General features: G+C 38.6%; 1 protein-coding gene and 2 long non-coding RNA genes across 4 annotated transcripts in view; all 3 read right to left on the minus strand.

Moving 5' to 3' along the window:
* The window catches only part of LOC115149582 (NACHT, LRR and PYD domains-containing protein 3-like), a gene marked incomplete at its 5' end in the record, with an annotated part of 12132 nt that extends 291 nt beyond the window's left edge, over positions 1–11841 (minus strand). The window contains 6 exons of the mRNA XM_029692537.1: positions 1–234; positions 2729–2733; positions 6311–6465; positions 9008–9181; positions 9459–11250; positions 11622–11841. The exon at positions 1–234 is cut by the window's left edge and continues 291 nt beyond it. Of these exons, the coding sequence (XP_029548397.1) occupies positions 1–234; positions 2729–2733; positions 6311–6465; positions 9008–9181; positions 9459–11250; positions 11622–11841 (2580 nt within the window). The remainder of the gene's footprint in view (positions 235–2728; positions 2734–6310; positions 6466–9007; positions 9182–9458; positions 11251–11621) is intronic.
* A 184-nt stretch (positions 11842–12025) lies between these two features.
* Positions 12026–14190, minus strand: LOC115149679 (uncharacterized). Its single transcript, XR_003866934.1, has 3 exons — positions 14162–14190; positions 12396–12512; positions 12026–12062 (listed from the first exon to the last, which is right to left on the minus strand). It is a non-coding gene; the product is annotated as an uncharacterized LOC115149679 (long non-coding RNA).
* A 911-nt stretch (positions 14191–15101) lies between these two features.
* Positions 15102–22452, minus strand: LOC115149669 (uncharacterized). 2 transcript variants are annotated; one of them, XR_003866925.1, is made up of 3 exons: positions 22384–22452; positions 19986–20090; positions 15102–15118 (listed from the first exon to the last, which is right to left on the minus strand). It is a non-coding gene; the product is annotated as an uncharacterized LOC115149669 (long non-coding RNA). The 2 variants fall into 2 exon arrangements; XR_003866924.1 differs by lacking the exon at positions 15102–15118 and having other exon boundaries at positions 19891–20090.
* Positions 22453–23791: the final 1339 nt, after the last annotated feature.

Consider the following 23791-nt stretch of genomic DNA (forward strand, 5'->3'; position numbering starts at 1 on the left):
TCCTCTCCTGCTGATTCCTTTATATGTCACTCCTATACCAGCCCCCATTATCCCACTCCACTCTACCTCCCAGTAACAGCGCCCAGTCAGACCCTCTCTACACAGCACCTGGACACAGTCCTCAAATCTCTCTGGGTGATCAGGATACGGCTGCTTCTCTCTCCTCCATGTCACCTTTCTGTTCTTCTCAGACAGAGAGAGGTGTCTGTTTACTGTGTTTAGGTCCAGTGTGAGATCACAGACATCTGATGGATGAAACCAGACACAATATTAGAAATCATCATCATTCACATTAGAATGTTAACTCACTTTTCACTAATTAATTTAATGTAGATGTTTCTAGGTATCAAAAGGAGAAGTTAAGGTAACTTGAGACTTGTTGAATGATCACATGTTATACTGTATGGTAACATATTACACACTTATTCCCATTAATTACACACACACACACACACACACATCAACTCTTTGTAAACGTTGGTGTCCCTGATTTCTGCTTCTGTAGAACTACAGATGATATTTAATATGACCAAGTCAGTAATGATGGTGGTCTTTGACTTAACTTGAATTAAGACGTATTCTTAGTCATATTCTTCACAGCAGTCAACACTCACATTTTCTAAGTCCAGGTTTCATTCTGTTCTCTCCACCATGTTCCACACTGTAGCGGTAAGCAGAAGAACAGACAGTCATTGAGGGATACACCTGAACTCACACACACACACACACACACTGGAGACACACAATGGAGACACACACACCCACACAATGGACACACACAAATTGGACACACACACACACTGGACACACACACAATGGACAGACACACACACGGACGGACACACATACTGGACACACACACACATACACAATGGAAACACACACAATGGACACACACACACAATGGACGGACACACACACACACTGGACACACACACACACACACACACACACACACACACACACACACACACAATGGACGCACACACACACAATGGGAACACACACAATGGACGCGCACACACACACACAGGACACACACACACTGTACACACACTGTACACACACATAATGGAAAGACACACACAGTACACACACACACACAGGACACAATGGAAACACACACACACACACAGGACACACACACACTGTACACACACTGTACACACACATAATGGAAAGACACACACTGTACACACACACACACTGGACACACACACACTGGACATGCACACACACACACTGGACATGCACACACACACACTGGACATGCACACACACTGGACACGCACACACACACACACTGGACACGCACACACACACACTGGACACGCACACACACACACTGGACACGCACAATGGACACGCACAATGGACACGCACACGCACACACACACAATGGAAACACACACAATGGACACACACACACAAAATGGACACACACTGGACACACACACACACTGGACACACACACACTCACTGGACACACACACACACACACTGGACACACACACACAATGGGAACACACACAATGGACGCACACACACACAATGGGAACACACACAATGGACGCGCACACAAACACACACACACACACACAGGACACACACACACTGTACACACACTGTACACACACATAATGGAAAGACACACACTGTACACACACACACACTGGACACACACACACACACAGAGAACACAATGGAAACACACACAGGACACACACACACTGTACACACACTGGACACACACACTGGACATGCACACACACACACTGGACATGCACACACACACACTGGACATGCACACACACACACACACTGGACATGCACACACACACACACACACTGGACATGCACACACACACACACTGGACATGCACACACACACACACTGGACATGCACACACACACACAGGACACACACACACACACACACAATGGACACACACACACACACACACACAATGGACACACACACACAATGGACACACACACTGGACATGCACACACACACACTGGACATGCACACATACACACTGGACATGCACACACACACACACACTGGACATGCACACACACACACACACTGGACATGCACACACACACACACTGGACATGCACACACACACACACAATGGACACACACACACACACACACACAATGGACACACACACACACACAATGGACACACACACACACACACACACACACACACAATGGACACACACACACAATGGACACACACACACACAAACACAATGGACACACACACACACACAATGGACACACACACACAATGGACACACACACACAATGGACACACACACACACACACACACAATGGACACACACACACACAATGGACACACACACACACACACACAATGGACACACACAAACAATGGAAACACAAACAATGGAAACACAAACAATGTGTGTGTGTGCGTCTAAAGTGTGTGTGTGTGTGTGTGTGTCTCCAGTGTGTGTGTGTCCATTGTGTGTGTCTGTGTGTGTGTCCAATGTGTGTGTGTGTCCAGTGTGTGTTTGTCCAGTGTGTGTGTGTGTGTGTGTCCAGTGTGTGTGTGTGTCTCCAGTGTGTGTGTGTGTGTGTCCAGTGTGTGTGTGTGTGTGTGTCTCCAGTGTGTGTGTGTGTGTGTGTCCAGTGTGTGTGTGTGTATGTCATTGAGAGATTGCCACTGGACCAACACAAAAAAGGATACATACACACACTGGAGATACACACATACAGGAAACACACACAGACAGTGGACACACACACACAGTCAGCATATAACGTTGTCCAAGTGGTGGTCAGAATGTTTGTCCTAACTAGCCTGAAAAGTCAAACATGTCTGATATGAACATTGACATAAACCCTCTACATACTTGAGTTTCTCCAGTCTGCAGTGTGGATCCTCCAGTCCAGCAGAGAGCAGTCTGACTCCTGAGTCTCCTGGGTGATTGTAGCTCAGGTCCAGCTCTCTCAGGTGTGAGGGGTTTGACCTCAGAGCTGAGACCAGAGAAGCACAGCCTTCCTCTGTGACTAGACAGCCTGACAGCCTGCAAAGAGTCAAATCATATTAAAATCACACTGCTATTATTTGGTGGTGAAAATAGTGGAGGTATATTTTTCAACATATTCAGATATATCAGTGTCCTGAAACCTGCCATATCTATTCATGAAATGAATGTATCATTATTAGAAATTACAAATTCTCAAAGTATTGCTTGTAGATAGAAACATGTATAGTACAAATATTTGAGTAGACTGACCAGACCAGTTTAAAATCAGTGTCAGTCAAAAGACAGACAGTGTGGTATCAGATTTAGATTGTATTGAGTATACAGTCCACACCATATCCATTTTGACAGTGAAGCTAACATTTTAAATGTGGCTCTATACTCTAACATTTTGGATTTCAGATCAAATGTTTCATATGAGGTGACAGTATATAATGTCACATTTTATTTGAGGGTATTTTAAAACATATCTGTTTCACCGTTTAGAAATGAAAGCACTTTATGTATCTAGTCCCCCTATTTGAAGAAGTCATAAGTATTCTGACCAATTAACTCATAGTGTATTAAAGTAGTCAAAAGTTTAGTATTTGGTCGTAAACTCGTTGGTTGCATTTGCAGTTTGTTTTGGGTTATGTTTTGCCTAATAGCAACTGAATGGTGGATGATGACTGGATTAATTCTGTCTAAGTGAGTAGATAACATGTTTCTAAACACTACTAAATGAATCCTGATGATGCCATGATTAATACAAATCATGAATGAATCATGAATAATAATGAGTGAGAATGTTACAGAGGCTACAACAAAACATGCTAACCTCTCACCATTACCAATAACAGAGGTTACAACAAAACATGCTAACCTCTCACCATTACCAATAACAAAGGGTACATCAAAACATGCTAACCTCTCACCATTACCAATAACAGAGGATACAACAAAACATGCTAACCTCTCACCATTACCAATAACAGAGGCTACAACAAAACATCCTAACCTCTCACCATTACGAAAAACAGAAGCTACAACAAAACATGCTAACCTCTCACCATTACCAATAACATAGGCTACAACAAAACATGCTAACCTCTCACCATTACCAATAACAGAGACTACAACAAAACATGCTAATCTCTCACCATTACCAATAACAGAGGCTACAACAAAACATGCTAACCTCTCACCATTACTAATAACAGAAGCAACAACAAAACATGCTAACCTCTCACCATTACCAATAACAGAGGATACAACAAAACATGCTAACCTCTCACCATTACCAATAACAGAGGATACAACAAAACATGCTAACCTCTCACCATTACCAATAACAGAGGCTACAACAAAACATCCTAACCTCTCACCATTACCAATAACAGAAGCTACAACAAAACATGCTAACCTCTCACCATTACCAATAACATAGGCTACAACAAAACATGCTAACCTCTCACCATTACCAATAACAGAGACTACAACAAAACATGCTAATCTCTCACCATTACCAATAACAGAGGCTACAACAAAACATGCTAACCTCTTACCATTACCAATAACAGAGGCAACAACAAAACATGCTAACCTCTCACCATTACCAATAACAGAGGATACAACAAAACATGCTAACCTCTCACCATTACCAATAACAGCAGATACAACAAAACATGCTAACCTCTCACCATTACTAATAACAGAAGCTACAACAAAACATGCTAACCTCTCACCATTACCAATAACAGAGGCAACAACAAAACATGCTAACCTCTCACCATTACCAATAACAGAGGATACAACAAAACATGCTAACCTCTCACCATTACCAATAACAGCGGATACAACAAAATATGCTAACCTCTCACCATTACCAATAACAGAGGATACAACAAAACATGCTAACCTCTCACCATTACCAATAACAGAGGATACAACAAAACATGCTAACCTCTCACCATTACCAATAACAGAGGATACAACAAAACATGCTAACCTCTCACCATTACCAATAACAGAGGCTACAACAAAACATCCTAACCTCTCACCATTACCAATAACAGAAGCTACAACAAAACATGCTAACCTCTCACCATTACCAATAACATAGGCTACAACAAAACATGCTAACCTCTCACCATTACCAATAACAGAGACTACAACAAAACATGCTAATCTCTCACCATTACCAATAACAGAGGCTACAACAAAACATGCTAACCTCTTACCATTACCAATAACAGAGGCAACAACAAAACATGCTAACCTCTCACCATTACCAATAACAGAGGATACAACAAAACATGCTAACCTCTCACCATTACCAATAACAGCAGATACAACAAAATATGCTAACCTCTCACCATTACCAATAACAGAGGATACAACAAAACATGCTAACCTCTCACCATTACCAATAACAGAGGATACAACAAAACATGCTAACCTCTCACCATTACCAATAACAGAGACTACAACAAAACATGCTAATCTCTCACAATTACCAATAACAGAGGCTACAACAAAACATGCTAACCTCTCACCATTACCAATGACAGAGGCTACATAAAAACATGCTAACCTCTCACCATTACCAATAACAGAGGCTACATCAAAACATACTAACCTCTCACCATTACCAATAACAGGATACAACAAAACATGCTAACCTCTTACCATTACCAATAACAGAGGCTACAACAAAACATGCTAACCTCTCACCATTACTAATAAAAGGGGCTACAACAAAACATGCTAACCTCTCACCATTACCAATAACAGAGGCTACAACAAAACATACTAACCTCTCACCATTACCAATAACAGAGGCTACAACAAAACATGCTAACCTCTCACCATTACCAATAACAGAGGCTACAACAAAACATGCTAACCTCTCACCATTACCAATAACAGAGGCTACAACAAAACATGCTAACCTCTCACCATTAGCAATAACAGAGGCAACAACAAAACATGCTAACCTCTCACCATTACCAATAACAGAGGATACAACAAAACATGCTAACCTCTCACCATTACCAATAACAGAGGATACAACAAAATATGCTAACCTCTCACCATTACCAATAACAGAGGATACAACAAAACATGCTAACCTCTCACCATTACCAATAACAAAGGATACAACAAAACATGCTAACCTCTCACCATTACCAATAACAGAGGCTACAACAAAACATGCTAACCTCTCACCATTACCAATTACAGAGGCTACAACAAAACACTTGTTGACCAACTACAGGAATACTGACCTCAGAGTCTCCAGTTTACAGTGGTGATTCCCCAGTCCAGTAGAGAGCAGCTTCACTCCTGAATCCTTCAGGTCATTGTTACTCAGGTCCAGCTCTCTCAGGTGTGAGGGGTTTGAACTGAGAACTGAGGCCAACACTTTACAGGATGTGTCTGTGAGTTTACAGTCAGTGAGTCTGCCAACACAGAAGAAATACAATGACAGACAGGTTGTATTAAAATGATACGCTTAGCTTTCTCTGTTTATGCTGTTACCCGTTTACAAATAATGTGTTGGGTTTGACCACCGAGCTGAGACCAGAGAAGCACAGCCTTCCTCTGTGACTAGACAGCCTGACAGCCTGCAAAGAGTTAAATCATCTTGTAGAGAGAAAAATGTATAATACAAATATTTGAGTAGACTGACCAGACCAGTTTAAAAGCAGTATCAGTCAAAAGACAGACAGTGAGGTATCAGATTGAGATTGTATTGAGTATACAGTCCACACCATATCTATTTTGAAAGTGAAGATAACATTTTAAATGTGGCTCTAAACTCCAACATTTTGGATTTCAGATCAAATGTTTCATGAGGTGACAGTATATAATGTCACCTTTTATTTGAGGATATTTTCATACATATCTGTTTCACCGTTTAGAATTGAAAGCAGTTTATGTATCTAGTCCCCCCATTTGAAGAAGTCATAAGTATTCTGACCAATTCATTTATAGGGTATTAAAGTAGTCAAAAGATTAGTGTTTGGTTGTAAACTAGTTGGTCGCATTTGCAGTTTGTTTTGGTTGTGTTTTGCCCAATAATAAAATGGTGGATGATGACTGGATAGTTTTCTGTCTAAGTGAGTAGATAACAGGTTTCTAAACACTACTAAATGAATCCTGATGATAACATGATTAATAAAAATCATGAATGAATCATGAATAATAATGAGTGAGAAAGTTACAGAGGCTACAACAAAACATGCTAACCTCTCACCATTACCAATAACAGAGGCTACAACAAAACATGCTAAACTCTCACCATTACCAATAACAGAGACTACAACAAAACATGCTAACCTCTCACCATTACCAATAACAGAGGCTACATCAAAACATACTAACCTCTCACCATTACCAATAACAGAGGATACAACAAAACATGCTAACCTCTCACCATTACCAATAACAGAGGATACAACAAAACATGCTAACCTCTCACCATTACCAATAACTGAGGCTACAACAAAACATGCTAACCTCTCACCATTACCAATAACAGAGGGTACAACAAAACATGCTAACCTCTCACCATTAACAATAACAGAGGCTACAACAAAACATGCTAACCTCTCACCATTACCAATAACAGAGGCTACAACAAAACATGCTAACCTCTCACCATTACCAATAACAGAGGCTACAACAAAACATGCTAACCTCTCACCATTACCAATAACAGAGGCTACAACAAAACATGCTAACCTCTCACCATTACCAATAACAGAGGCTACAACAAAACATGCTAACCTCTCACCATTACCAATAACAGAGGCTACAACAGAACATGCTAACCTCTCACCATTACCAATAACAGAGGCTACAACAAAACATGCTAACCTCTCACCATTACCAATAACAGAGGCTACAACAAAACATGCTAACCTCTCACCATTACCAATAACAGAGGCTACAACAGAACATGCTAACCTCTCACCATTACCAATAACAGAGGCTACAACAAAACATGCTAACCTCTCACCATTACCAATAACAGAGGGGGTTTGATCTTTGTGCCTCCGTTTCTCATTTATCATCATTCACAATTCATTCATGGTTATTCATAATCCTGGTAGCATCCACATGAATGTAGAAGTCACTGACAATACAAGTGAAGTGACTCCAAAATGACAGGACATTATTCACCAATCAGTTTCTATTAGGAAAAACATCATCCAAAACACAACCAAGACAAACTGCAAATGAATTCAACAAGTTAGTAGAATCACAAGCTTGATGTAATCACTGCAGGTGTCAGGAATCCCGCTTCCTGAGTCTGTTTCTGCCTGACTGTTTTTTGTTTGGTGTCTAAGGGTGTGTTCAGAAACCTATCTGGTTGCCAGGCGACGAAGTTAGGCGGGAGTCCTAGTGATATTATTACCCCGTCTGGTTACCAGGCGACGAAGTTAGGCGGGAGTCCTAGTGATTACCCGCACCTGCATCTCATCAACCTTCTGCACACCTGGTCCTGATCATCACCATCTTCTTAAGCCCTGAGCTGACATCCATTCCCTGCTGGATCGTTAGCAACGAACAGTATGTTGTGTCAGCCTCATGTTTCCTGAGCTAGTCTTGTTGTTTTGTTACTGGTTACTCACCCCCCCGTTTACTCTGTCTACAGTCATTCTCCCGGAACATTCAACTCCCTGGCCGTCGGTGGATACAGTGACGTCATTGAATCCACCCATCTACTCTCATCAACTCACCTCCGCTCTGTCTCCTGGATCACTCAAATTACACATCAAGACTACCAATAAATACTCACCTTCATTTTACTCACCTTGTCCTGGTCTGCTTCTGGGTTCTGTCTTAGAGAAATGTGACAGCAGGCATGGAATATGGGACAACATGCTAAACTTATGACTACCTTAATACACTATAAGTAATATGTCCGAATAATTACGACTTTTTCAAATGGGAGAACTACATGCATAAAGTACTTTCATATCTGATAATACTGACCTCAGAGTCTCCAGTTTACAGTGGGGATTCTCCAGTCCAGCAGAGAGCAGCTTCACTCCTGAATCCTTCAGGTCATTGTTACTCAGATCCAGCTCTCTCAGGTGTGAGGGGTTTGACCTCAGAGCTGAGACCAGAGAAGCACAGCCTTCCTCTGTGACTCCACAGCCTGACAGCCTGCAAAGAGATCATCATGACTTCACAAACATACTGTTAATTTAACGAGTAGTGTAGAAGGACAATGGCATTTGGTTTATTCTCTCAAACAGCATATAAATTCATCTTCCGTCTCCTAGAATTGTATGGTCATATTGTTATACTAATGTGAAAATCAAAGCATTTATTCAATATGTTATTCAACAAAATATTATATACATATTATAATACATATTTTTCTCTAAACTGAATATTTCTTCCTATTTATTTGTTCTTATATGTCATTTTATGTACTCACAGAGCAGCTCTGGAGGCTTTGACCACTGGCAGCAGCCTCAGAAGACCTTCCTCTGATCTGGAGTATTTCTTCAGGTCAAACACATCCAGTTCCTTTTCTGAAGTCAGCAACACAAAGACCAGAGCTGACCACTGTGCAGGTGACAGGTTGGGTTTTGAGAGACTTCCTGAGCTCAGGTAGCTTTGGATCTCCTCCACTAGAGAATGGTCATTCAGTTCATTCAGACAGTGGAACAGATTGATGCTCCTCTCTGGAGAGGGATTCTCCCTGATCTTCTTCTTGATGTACTTGACTGTTTCTTCATGGCTCTGTGAGCTGCTTCTTGTCTTTGTCAGTAGACCTCGTAAGTGCTTCTGGTTGGACTCCAGTGAGAGGCCCAGAAGGAAGCGGAGGAACAGGTCCAGGTTTCCCATCTCACTTTGTAAGGCTTTATCCACAGCACCCTTGTAGACAGTAACTTGAGACTTGTCTCTGTACAGCAGAGAAAAGATACTGGACTTTGTTTGCTGTTTGTCCATTAGATTCTCATTGTTGTTGATGAATGAGAGGAACACATATACAGCAGCCAGAAACTCCTGAATGCTCAGATGAACGAAGCAGTACACCTTGTCTTGGTACAGAACACATTCCTCTTTAAAGAGCTGTGTGCACAATCCTGAGTACACAGAGGCTTCATTGACATCAATGCCAGCCTCTTTCAGGTCTTTTTCATAGAAAATCAGATTGCCCTTCACCAGCTGTTGAAAAGCCAGTTTTCCCAGTGACAGAATGCTCTTTTTATTCCAGTGTGGACCTGTCTCTTCTTTCCCAAGATACTTTTCATTCTTCTGTTTGGTATGAAACACCACAAGGTGTGTGTACATCTCAGTCAGAGTCTTGGGCATCTCTTCTCTCTTATGTTTTAGCATGTGTTCAAGGACTGTTGCAGAAATCCAACAGAAGACTGGAATGTGGCACATGATGTGGAGGCTCCTTGATGTCTTTATGTGTGAGATGATTCTGCTGGCCAGGTCCTCATCACTGAATCTCTTTCTGAAGTACTCCTCCTTCTGTGGGTCATTGAACCCTCGTACCTCTGTCACCTGGTCAACACACCCTGAAGGGATCTTATTGGCTGCTGCAGGTCGGGTAGTTATCCAGAGGAGAGCAGAGGGAAGCAGATTTCCCTTGATGAGATTTGTCAGCAGAACATCCACTGAGGTTGACTCTGTGACGTCCCAACAGATCTTGTTCTTCTTGAAATCTAGGGGCAGTCGACACTCATCCAGACCATCAAAGATTAACAGAACTTTGTACTTGTCGTAGTTGGAGATTCTTGATTGTTTGGTATCCATTGAGAAGTGATTGAGAAGTGATATGAAAGTGTGTTTGTCCTCTTTCATCAAATTCAGCTCCCGGAAAGGGAATGAAAATACAAATTGGACATCCTGATTTGCTTTTCCTTCAGCCCAGTCCAGAATGAACTTCTGCACAGAGACTGTTTTTCCAATGCCAGCGACTCCCTTTGTCAGCACAGTTCTGATAAGTTTGTCTTGTCCAGTTAAGGGTTTGAAGATGTCGTTACATTTGATTGCAGTCTCTGGTCTTGCTTGTTTCCTGGTTGTTGTCTCAATCTGTCTCAGCTCATGTTCATTATTGACCTGTCCTGTTCCACCCTCTGTGATGTAGAGCTCTGTGTAGATCTTATTGAGAAGTGTTGGGTTTCCTTGTTTAGCGATCCCCTCAAATACACATTGAAACTTCTTCTTTAGATTAGATTTGAGTTCACGTTGGCAAATCACAGCAAGCTCATCTGAATGAAGAAATAACACAGAGGATATTAATATTACGTCTGTTTTAATAACTACAGTATTGTAGGACTGTTATAACATTTTAAATTATAATCATTTATTCTCTTAACTGTCTGTATGAATGTGTAAATGTTTTCATAATGCATTACAGACTGGTGTGACTGAATATATTATTATTGGTGTTATTGATGGTATTATTAATGTTGTCTCTCTCTCTCTAAATTAATCAACACAACACATCCCTTCTGCTACTTGATGAGGTCACTAGGTGTTGTATTAAGGCTGCTACAATATCATTGAGTTACACAGCTACTTTAGCCACAGCTTTTAAATGTTATAAAACAGCATTCAACATGAGGCAGACAGGTCTTACATTTCTCCAGTGTGTCAGCAAGCTCCTTCTGGTTAATTTTCCTCAGGACGTGCAGTGTGATCTTCAGAGCCCCCTCTCTGGCACTGCTCTCCTGCTTCTCATCTTCAGCATCCACCAATTCCTCATCCTGCTTCTGACTCTCAAAGCCTTCTGGGAGTTCTGGACTAAGAATCCTCTTGAACATCTTCAGCTCGTTCTTCACAAATGTCATAATTTTCTCTTCAAGCAACTAAAATAAATCAAGTAAATAAGTTAAGCAAGAGAAGAAATGCTTTCTCATTAACACATTAATGAATAATTGAAAGAAACTTTACTTGAGGAAAACAAAAACAAATGTACATAACAGGATCACATACACTGAATATGGAGGCCAGGTCTGTTTGATGACTCTGGGAAGACTGACCACTGAGAATCTCTGACTCTGATCTCTCCTGTTGGTTTCTGTGGACAAAACATGAGATTACATCTAATCAACCAGGGAGTACACACACACACACACACACACACACACACACACACACACACACACACACACACATAGACACACACACACACACACACACACACACACACACACACACACACACACACACACACACACACGTGGAGGGAACGATGTGTTTGTTTAATATTGTTTTAGGACTATATAAATGGATAAAAGGATTAGCCTATGGATTATGAAAACCACAAAAAGAAATGGGAAAAGGGGAGAGGAGAAATGACTAGAGACAGTGTTGTTTAACTCACTGACCATGACCCATGAGTTCTTCTTACCTTTGTTCAGTAGAAAAGTCTCCCTCTCTAAACGCTATAGGATGATGCATAGACCAGTCACTCTTCATGGACACACAGCTGGGTACAGGGGAGGCTGGTCTCTCCTGCTTGATTGGGCTTCAACACAACAGAGACAAACATTACATCTCTCATCTACTCTGAGCTCAGATGGGGAAACATAAGAAGAGTTTCATTACAAAACGCTATATATCACTTTCAGAAACGTTCATAAGTTAACTTTTATTGTTTAAAGAAATTATAAATGAGATAGGTGTTTTTTAACTCCCTAATCATGGCATGCAATTTTTCAATGACCGACATGTATATGTTTATTATGTATCATTTGATGTTTTCATTTCAGAGTCAAATGTTTTTTTTTTCAAAATGCTTTACGTATATCTGCCTCACTCTCAGAGAAATCAGTAGTACTGCTAGGTTAAATACAGTAATAATATATATCTGCCTCTCAGAGAAATCAGTAGTACTGCTAGGTTTAACACAGTAATAATATATATCTGCCTCACTCTCAGAGAAATCAGTAGTACTGCTAGGTTTAACACAGTAATAATATATATCTGCCTCTCAGAGAAATCAGTAGTACTGCTAGGTTTAACACAGTAATAATATATATCTGCCTCTCAGAGAAATCAGTAGTACTGCTAGGTTTTATACAGTAATAATATATATCTGCCTCTCAGAGAAATCAGTAGTACTGCTAGGTTTAATACAGTAATAATATATATCTGCCTCTCAGAGAAATCAGTAGTACTGCTAGGTTTAACACAGTAATAATATATATCTACCTCACTCTCAGAGAAATCAGTAGTACTGCTAGGTTTTACACAGTAATAATATATATCTGCCTCACTCTCAGAGAAATCAGTAGTACTGCTAGGTTTTACACAGTAATAATATATATCTGCCTCTCAGAGAAATCAGTAGTATTGCTAGGTTTAACACAGTAATAATATATATCTGCCTCTCAGAGAAATCAGAAGTACTGCTAGGTTTAATACAGTAATAATATATATCTGCCTCTCAGAGAAATCAGTACTACTGCTAGGTTTAACACAGTAATAATATATATCTGCCTCACTCTCAGAGAAATTAGTAGTACTGCTAGGTTTAATACAGTAATAATATATATCTGCCTCACTCTCAGAGAAATTAGTAGTACTGCTAGGTTTAACACAGTGATAATATATATATATCTGTCTCACTCTCAGAGATCAGGCTATATGGAGTACCAGTACTGAGTCAATATGCAGGGGTACCAGGTAGTTGAGGTAATAATGAGACTATAAGGAGTACCAGTACTGAGTCAATGTGCAGGGGTACCAGGTAGTTGGGGTAATAATGAGGCTATAAGGAGTACCAGTACTGAGTCAATGTGCAGGGGTACCAGGTAGTTGAGGTAATAATGAGGCTATAAGGAGTACCAGTACTGAGTCAATGCGCAGGGGTACCAGGTAGTTTAGGTAATTGAGGTAATATGTACATGTAGGTAGGGGTAAAAGTGACTAGGTAATCAGGATAGAGATTATATCTCTTCATCCAGGGAGAGCACACACACACACACACACACACACACACACACACACACACACACACACACACACACACACTGTTTTAGGACTATGAAATGGACTAAAGGATTAGCCTGTGGATTATGAAAACAACAAAAAGAAATGTGAAAATGGGAGAGGAGAAATGACTAGAGACAGTGTTGTTTAACTCACTGACCATGACCCATGAGTTCTTCTTACCTTTGTTCAGTAGAAAAGTCTCCCTCTCTAAACTCTGTAGGTAGCTTCATAGACCGGTCACTCTTCATGGACACACAGCTGGGGACAGGGGAGGCTGGTCTCTCCTGCTTGATTGGTCTTCAACACAACAGAGACAAACATTACATCTCTCATCTACTCTGATCTCAGATGGGAAACATAAGAAGAGTTTCATTCCAAAACGCAACATATCACTTTACAGAAATGAGCTTTTATTGTTTAAAGAAATTATGTATTAATTATTACATCTCTCACAGACAAGGATTTGTTTAAAAAATGGTTTCATTTCAGAGAGACAAAAATCATGTTTTTTTATGCAAAATGCTATATATCTCCCTCACTCTCAAATGTGACCGACCGGCTCAATTTGGTAATTAACTAAATAACTACATATATAGTGATTTTGGTTTATGTCAGTCTAATTGTTTGTTATGGTATAAGTTGTTATTTTATGATTGTAGGTGATAAAATTAACTAGTAATTCTGAGTAATTACTACTTTAGTAAGGAATAACACATTTTTTCAGCACTACTGCAGTTGCTAAATAATTCCAAAAGATGGGAACAAGACCACAATGACTTTTCAGAATATTAGTTTAGTTTTCTCCCTGGATACACCACCACTCCCCGAGCTTCCTGCAGAACCCCTGCAGTACCTCCACAGACCCCGGATTGAGAACCCCTGATTTAGCAGATGCTCTTATCCAGAGAGATTTACAGTAAGTGCATTCACCTTAAGATAGCTATTTATTTAGGAAATAAACTTAATAAATTATTCATAAAATTGTTATCTCACCTCTTAGCTTTGGTGTCATGTTCCCCAGAGAGACTCATTTTAGAGGCAGGGCCCCCCTCCTCTCTCTCCCCAGAGAGATGCATTTTAGAGGCAGGGCCCCCCTCCTCTCTCTCCCCAAAGAGACTCATTTTAGAGCACTGTCCCCTGTAAACAGAGATCCAGCATGTTGGTTGTGGTTAACACAGTGACAACTAAACAGAGATCCAGCATGTTGGTTGTGGTCAACACAGTGACAACTAAACAGAGATCCAACATGTTGGTTGTGGTTAACACAGTGACAACTAAACAGAGATCCAGCATGTTGGTTGTGGTTAACACAGTGACAACTAAACAGAGATCCAACATGTTGGTTGTGGTTAACACAGTAACAACTAAACAGAGATCCAGCATGTTGGTTGTGGTTAACACAGTAACAACTAAACAGAGATCCAACATGTTGGTTGTGGTTAACACAGTGACAACTAAACAGAGATCCAGCATGTTGGTTGTGGTTAACACAGTGACAACTAAACAGAGATCCAACATGTTGGTTGTGGTCAACACAGTGACAACTAAACAGAGATCCAGCATGTTGGTTGTGGTCAACACAGTGACAACTAAACAGAGATCCAGCATGTTGGTTGTGGTCAACACAGTGACAACTAAACAGAGATCCAGCATGTTGGTTGTGGTTAACACAGTGACAACTAAACAGAGATCCAGCATGTTGGTCAACACAGTAACAACTAGTTCTTGACTGTCAATTGTTCTCATGTATTCATTATCTCTTAGAGAAATAAAACATTTACTAACAGACATAGAAACAGTCAGGTGATTTAATGCATCACATGAACATGTAGTTGTGACATTTCATCTCCATGGTAACTGTCAATAATAATAATAAGTCACTGTTTGTTAAGGTAGTTATTGACAGAACAACAACAATAATAATAATAATAATAATAATAATAATAATAAGTCACTGTTTGTTAAGGTAGTTATAGATAGAACAACAACAATAATAATAATAATAATAATAATAATAATAATAATAATAATAAGTCACTGTTTGTTAAGGTAGTTATAGACAGAACAACAACAATAATAATAATAATAATAATAATAATATGTCACTGTTTGTTAAGGTAGTTATAGACAGAACTACAACAATAACAATAATAATAATAATAATAATAATAATAATAATAATAATAAGTCACTGTTTGTTAAGGTAGTTATAGACAGTACAGCAACAATAACAATAATAATAATAATAATAATAATAATAATAATAATAAGTCACTGTTTGTTAAGGTAGTTATAGACAGAACAACAACAATAATAATAATAATAATAATAATAATAATAATAATAATAATAAGTCACTGTTTGTTAAGGTAGTTATAGACAGTACAGCAACAACAATAATAATAATAATAATAATAACAATAACAATAATAATAATAATAATAATAATAATAATAATAAGTCACTGTTTGTTAAGGTAGTTATAGACAGAACAACAACAATAATAATAATAATAATAATAATAATAATAATAATAATAAGTCACTGTTTGTTAAGGTAGTTATAGACAGAACAACAACAATAATAATAACAATAATAATAATAATAATAATAAGTCACTGTTTGTTAAGGTAGTTATACACAGAACAACAACAATAATAATAATAATAAGTCACTGTTTGTTAAGGTAGTTATAGACAGAACAACAACAATAACAAAATTAATAATAATAATAATAAGTCACTGTTTGTTAAGGTAGTTATAGACAGAACAACAACAATAATAATAATAATAATAATAATAATAATAAGTCACTCTTTGTTAAGGTAGTTATAGACAGAACAGCAACAATAATAATAATAATAATAATAACAATAATAATAATAATAATAATAATAATAATAACAACAATAATAATAATAATAACAATAATAATAATAATAATAATAATAATAACAATAATAATAATAATAAAAATAATAATAATAATAACAATAATAATAATAATAATAATAATAATAACAATAATAATAATAATAATAATAAGTCACTGTTTGTTAAGGTAGTTATAGACAGAACAACAACAGCAACAATAATAATAATAATAATAATAATAACAATAATAATAATAATAATAAGTCACTGTTTGTTAAGGTAGTTATAGACAGAACAACAACAATAATAATAATAATAATATTAATAATAATAATAATAATAATAATAATAAGTCACTGTTTGTTAAGGTAGCTATAGACAGTGCAGCAACACAAGGCCATGTCTCACACGTATTTGTATTCACTAACAGTAGGCTATTTATTGTCTTTCAATCTGTTCTTTTCTAAACGTATCTGAGAATGTAGACAGAAGGGCTAAAACGGACATGATTGATCCGAGGAGGAAATTGTTGATCCATTCAGAAAGTTTTTTTTGCATCAATTGAGAGATGATATATTATGTAAAGTAGGCTAGGTTATAATGTATAGTAGTGGGTTGTTAGTGATATGTAGATGTTATATTATGTAAAGTAGGAAAGTTCAGAAAGGTTTTATGCATCAAGTGAGAGATGTTATATTATGTAAAGTAGTCTAGGTTATAATGTATAATGGCAGTTTGTTAGTGATATGCAGATCAAGGTCTATACCTCGGCTATAGCCTACATATCATAGATGACCAGTCTAAACCTGTTCAGATCAACATAATGTTATAGTCCTACCAGTAGCAGGACAGAGAATGTACTGTATATAACCTACATATCATAGATGACCAGTCTAAACCTGTTCAGATCAACATAATGTTATAGTCCTACCAGTAGCAGGACAGAGAATGTACTGTATATAACCTACATATCATAGATGACCAGTCTAAACCTGTTCAGATCAACATAATGTTATAGTCCTACCAGTAGCAGGACAGAGAATGTACTGTATATAACCTACATATCATAGATGACCAGTCTAAACCTGTTCAGATCAACATAATGTTATAGTCCTACCAGTAGCAGGACAGAAAATGTACTGTATATAACCTACATATCATAGATGACCAGTCTAAACCTGTTCAGATCAACATAATGTTATAGTCCTACCAGTAGCAGGACAGAGAATGTACTGTATATAACCTACATATCATAGATGACCAGTCTAAACCTGTTCAGATCAACATAATGTTATAGTCCTACCAGTAGCAGGACAGAGAATGTACTGTATATAACCTACATATCATAGATGACCAGTCTAAACCTGTTCAGATCAACATAATGTTATAGTCCAGTAGCAGGACAGAGAATGTACTGTATATAACCTACATATCATAGATGACCAGTCTAAACCTGTTCAGATCAACATAATGTTATAGTCCTACCAGTAGAAGGACAGAGAATGTACTGTATATAACCTACATATCATAGATGACCAGTCTAAACCTGTTCAGATCAACATAATGTTATAGTCCTACCAGTAGCAGGACAGAGAATGTACTGTATATAACCTACATATCTGTCACAGGATCCAACGAAAGTGGCGCCCCTCCTCGGTCGGGCGGCGCTCGGCGGTCGTCGTCGCCGGCCTATTAGCTGCCACCGATCGTTGTTTCTGTGTCGTTTAGTTTTGTCTGTCTGTTCCGCACCTGTTTTGTGTATGTCATTAGTGGGGACTTATTTAATGTGTGTTTTCAGTTGGGATTTTGTGCGGGATTGTTTATTGTCCACGTTGTGAGATCGACAGTTTGTTTTTTGTAGTAAGATTTACCGGGCTGCGCTCCTTACCTTGGGAATTATATTTTGTGCTGTACGGGCGCAGTTCACTAATTACTGGTACTTTGTATAGCGCCCTGTGCTTTTCGGCGTGTGTGTGAGTAGAATTATTAAAAGACACTCATCTCCAGCACCTCTGTCTCCTGCACTTGATTTCACCTATCAGCCAGTCCAAGTCCGACGTGACAATATCATAGATGACCAGTCTAAACCTGTTCAGATCAACATAATGTTATAGTCCTACCAGTAGCAGGACAGAGAATGTACTGTATATAACCTACATATCATAGATGACCAGTCTAAACCTGTTCAGATCAACATAATGTTATAGACCTACCAGTAGCAGGACAGAGAATGTACTGTATATAACCTACATATCATAGATGACCAGCCTAAACCTGTTCAGATCAACATAATGTTATAGTCCTACCAGTAGCAGGACAGAGAATGTACTGTATATAACCTACATATCATAGATGACCAGCCTAAACCTGTTCAGATCAACATAATGTTATAGTCCTACCAGTAGCAGGACAGAGAATGTACTGTATATAACCTACATATCATAGATGACCGGTCTAAACCTGTTCAGATCAACATAATGTTATAGTCCTACCAGTAGCAGGACAGAGAATGTACTGTATATAACCTACATATCATAGATGACCAGCCTAAACCTGTTCAGATCAACATAATGTTATAGTCCTACCAGTAGCAGGACAGAGAATGTACTGTATATAACCTACATATCATAGATGACCAGTCTAAACCTGTTCAGATCAACATAATGTTATAGTCCTACCAGTAGCAGGACAGAGAATGTACTGTATATAACCTACATATCATAGATGACCAGCCTAAACCTGTTCAGATCAACATAATGTTATAGTCCTACCAGTAGCAGGACAGAGAATGTACTGTATATAACCTAAATATCATAGATGACCAGTCTAAACCTGTTCAGATAAACATAATGTTATAGTCCTACCAGTAGCAGGACAGAGAATGTACTGTATATAACCTACATATCATAGATGACCAGTCTAAACCTGTTCAGATCAGTTCACAGAGACCATCAGGTTTGTCGGCATGATAAGTGATCATAGCCTTATAATAGTTTGTAGGTAGTCTAGACCAACAGTACGAGAGTCTGCCCGTCTTTCCTACATACCAACACATTTATTCAATGTTACCGAGAAATATGTGCCACAGTTTCAACAGCCATTTTTGTAACTGCGTAGACAACACACTTACTTTCACGTTCATATGAGGAAATCACAAAACTTCTGACAGTCACTGGTGCAGCCGTCTGTTTTCTTGCAGATGAAGTAGCTTTCACAGGCAACTCATTCAACCAGCCTAAACAACAGTAAACACAAGATGTCAAGTGGTCAAAAGTGAATCTCAATAGAGCCATATACATTAGAGAGGGGTATATTGCTGCAGATGTTGGATCTTAATTTGAGCCAGTTTGCTACACCAGGAAAATAATCCTGCAGAAACAGGACATTTTAATTATTGTGTGGATTATAATTAATGAACAGTTTTAAAATGGAAAAGTGAAATGTATCATCTTCAGAAACATTTTCTAAAGTTTAATTACACTCAAATACACTACAAGTTTAGTTTTTCTGCATCAGGGTGATCAAATTAAGATCCTACATCTGTACAGAGTTTGTCTTTATCTGAAAAGGGCAGTTTGAGTTATTAGCAATAACATTGCAACTGTCAGCTGATGTAAACCTATGTGATTGGATGTTATAGACCCCCATACATATCCCCATGTACAATTATGTGTACAGATGTAGGATCTTAATTTGATTACCCCCCATTGCAGAAGAACTTTCCAGCAATGCAGGAAATGTAAAACTTGTAGTGTATTTGAGGTTTAAAAAGGCTTCTGAAGTTTGTAATTTCCACTTAGAAATTTCAGACTTGAGTTTTCTGTCTCAGTAGTAGTAGACTGTTAGGAGGGTTTTACTGTCATTCACTATACTAACATTACACCAACCTGTCTCAGTAGTAGTAGACTGTTAGAAGGGTTTTACTGTCATTCACTATACTAACATTACACCAACCTGTCTCAGTAGTAGTAGACTGTTAGGAGGGTTTTACTGTCATTCACTATACTAACATTACACCAACCTGTCTCAGTAGTAGTAGACTGTTAGGAGGGTTTTACTGTCATTCACTATACTAACATTACACCAACCTGTCTCAGCAGTAGTAGACTGTTAGGAGTGTTTTACTGTCATTCACTATACTAACATTACACCAACCTGTCTCAGTAGTAGTAGACTGTTAGGAGGGTTTTACTGTCATTCACTATACTAACATTACACCAACCTGTCTCAGTAGTAGTAGACTGTTAGGAGGGTTTTACTGTCATTCACTATACTAACATTACACCAACCTGTCTCGGTAGATTTTTTTCTGTTCTGTTCTGTATATTCTGATGGGTGAGGCCTGAGCTGGAATGTGAAGCTAACTGAAGCTGGCTAGCTTTAGAAAACCAGTATATCAAGCCTGTATCATAGTATACCCCTCAGGCTACGTTCAGGTTTCAGCAAGAGGCAGGTATCAACATGCCGAGTCGTAGGCGACAACCTGGGTCGTATTCATTAGTTTACTCCACAGCCAACAGTTTTAAGATGTTAAATAAAACATAAACCGTTTACTCTAAACGCTGTACAATGTGACCTAAACGGTTTCTGTTGCCAAACGTTTTGCTACGGTGGGCACTAATGAATACACACAAACTGTTTTGAGGAAGTGTAAGTTGTTGTTAGTCTCTCGAACAATATTTTTTTGTCTCTCTTTCACACAACATACCTTCCTGAGTGAAAAGAGTTAACTGTAGATTATAAAGAGAACATGTTTGTTTGTTGCTTGTTGTGTTTTAAGCCTGTTTTGAGAAGACAAGTCTATAGACCTATGATAGGGTACACTCTTAGAATAAAGGGTTCCAAACGGGTCCTCCGGCCGTCCCCATAGGAGAACGCTTTTGGGTTCCAGGTAGAACCCTTCTGGCTTCCATGTAGAACCCTCTGTGGAAAGGGTTCTTCACGGAACCCAAAAGTGTTCTACCTAGTACCAAAAAAAGGGTTCTACAAAGGGTTCTCCGATGGGGACAGCCAAAGAACCCTTTTAGATTGTAGATAGTGTAGGAGCGATCACCCTGGGGCACACAGATGGGCACAGAACAAATTCACCCCACGCATCTAATTTATATCAAAAACATTTTAAGGAGAGTAGGACTATTATAACACTGTCCACCAAAAATATCATCAACTATATTAATACACACAACAATATCATCAACTATATTAATACACAACAATATCATCAACTATATGAATACACATAACAATATCATCAACTATATGAATACACATAACAATATCATCAACTATATTAATACACACAACAATATCATCAACTATATTAATACACACAACAATATCATCAACTATATGAAAACACACAACAATATCACCAACTATATTAATACACACAACAATATCACCAACTATGTTAATACACACAACAATATCATCAACTATATGAATACACATAACAATATCATCAACTGTATAAATACACATAACAATATCATCAACTATATTAATACACATGACAATCGTCGTCTTACCTTTTATCTCTCAATAGAAACAGAGTCTGTAATGATCATTCGGTCGCTGAAAGTTACTTTCGTTTGCTCTGCTCATTTCCATATCAGGTTCTGCCTGTTCTCTCTCCCTGTTCCCTCTCTCTTAACAGCTCCAACAAGTGTCTGGAACTCTATTGGAGGGATGTGACACCATTCTTCCATAAGAAATTACATCATTTGGTGTTTTGTTGATGGTAAGTTTTCAATTGTTTTGAGACTCTGACCTGTCCAATGAGCCACACTGATTAAAGAATCCTACAGTACCAAAACACCCTCTCACTCTCTCTCTCTCTCACACACACACACACACACACACACACACACACACACACACACGTGCGCAGTGCAGTAATTAGAATCCCAGTCTACTGTACACTCCCATCCTCTGCCTCTCTCCAGCTCTGTGTCGTCTGTTGCTGTCTCTGTTGGTGAGGGCTAGGACTACTACAATTACAATACAACATTCAAAACATGAAAACAACTACAAAACACAATTAAAAATAGTTGGAATGTAGTTAGAACTCTCAAACTGTTTCCATCAAACAGAAGAACAACCAGAAATCTGGATGAACACATTTAGATTTCTAGATGCTGCTCTTTGCTGTTTCGTTACCCATACAGCTGTTTAAGGTCATACCAAGGCAGAGTGCAGTATCAGCATTTTAGGGGTCATAGGTCAGATCAGTGGTCATGGTTGATATGCATGGACTAGAAAACACACTTTAAAGTCATTTTTCTCAGATTCACTATTTGTGTAGATGCTGTTTGTCTTTGTAGGACAGTAGTTCAGGTGGCTGTTTGTGTAGATGCTGTTTGTCTTTGTAGGACAGTAGTTCAGGTGGCTGTTTGTGTAGACTGCTGTTTGTCTTTGTAGGGCAGTAGTTCAGATGGCTGTTTGTGTAGATGCTGTTTGTCTTTGTAGGGCAGTCTCCTATCACCATGGTTACACCTTCCTGAAAACAATGACTCCATACTTTGCTGAAACCTGTTCTGCCAGTTCATGTCCTGAAAGACTAGAATGTTCCACTGTGGTTCCCCAAAGAGATGTCAAGATAGTTCACACATTCATCATCCAGGGTTATTATCTAACACATATATGTACAATTTATGGTTCAATAACATGAGAATATTTTTCTGCAGGGAGAATGTAATGCAAGTCAAGGTGTCCTTGGAGGAATGTCATCAAGATCTGATACCAGCATTGTTAAATGAATTGTTGTAATTGAGAAAAAAATACATAAAATGTTTTATTGTCACAAACACCATATTGGTGCAGTGAAATGTGTTGTTTTACAGGGTCAGCCATAGTAGTACGGTTCCCTTGGAGCAAATTAGGGTTAAGTGCCTTGCTTAACGGCACATAGACAGATTTTCACCTTGACAGCTCAGG

Source organism: Salmo trutta, chromosome 15 (assembly GCF_901001165.1).
Source record: "Salmo trutta chromosome 15, fSalTru1.1, whole genome shotgun sequence".
In the NCBI taxonomy this organism is placed as follows: domain Eukaryota; kingdom Metazoa; phylum Chordata; class Actinopteri; order Salmoniformes; family Salmonidae; genus Salmo; species Salmo trutta.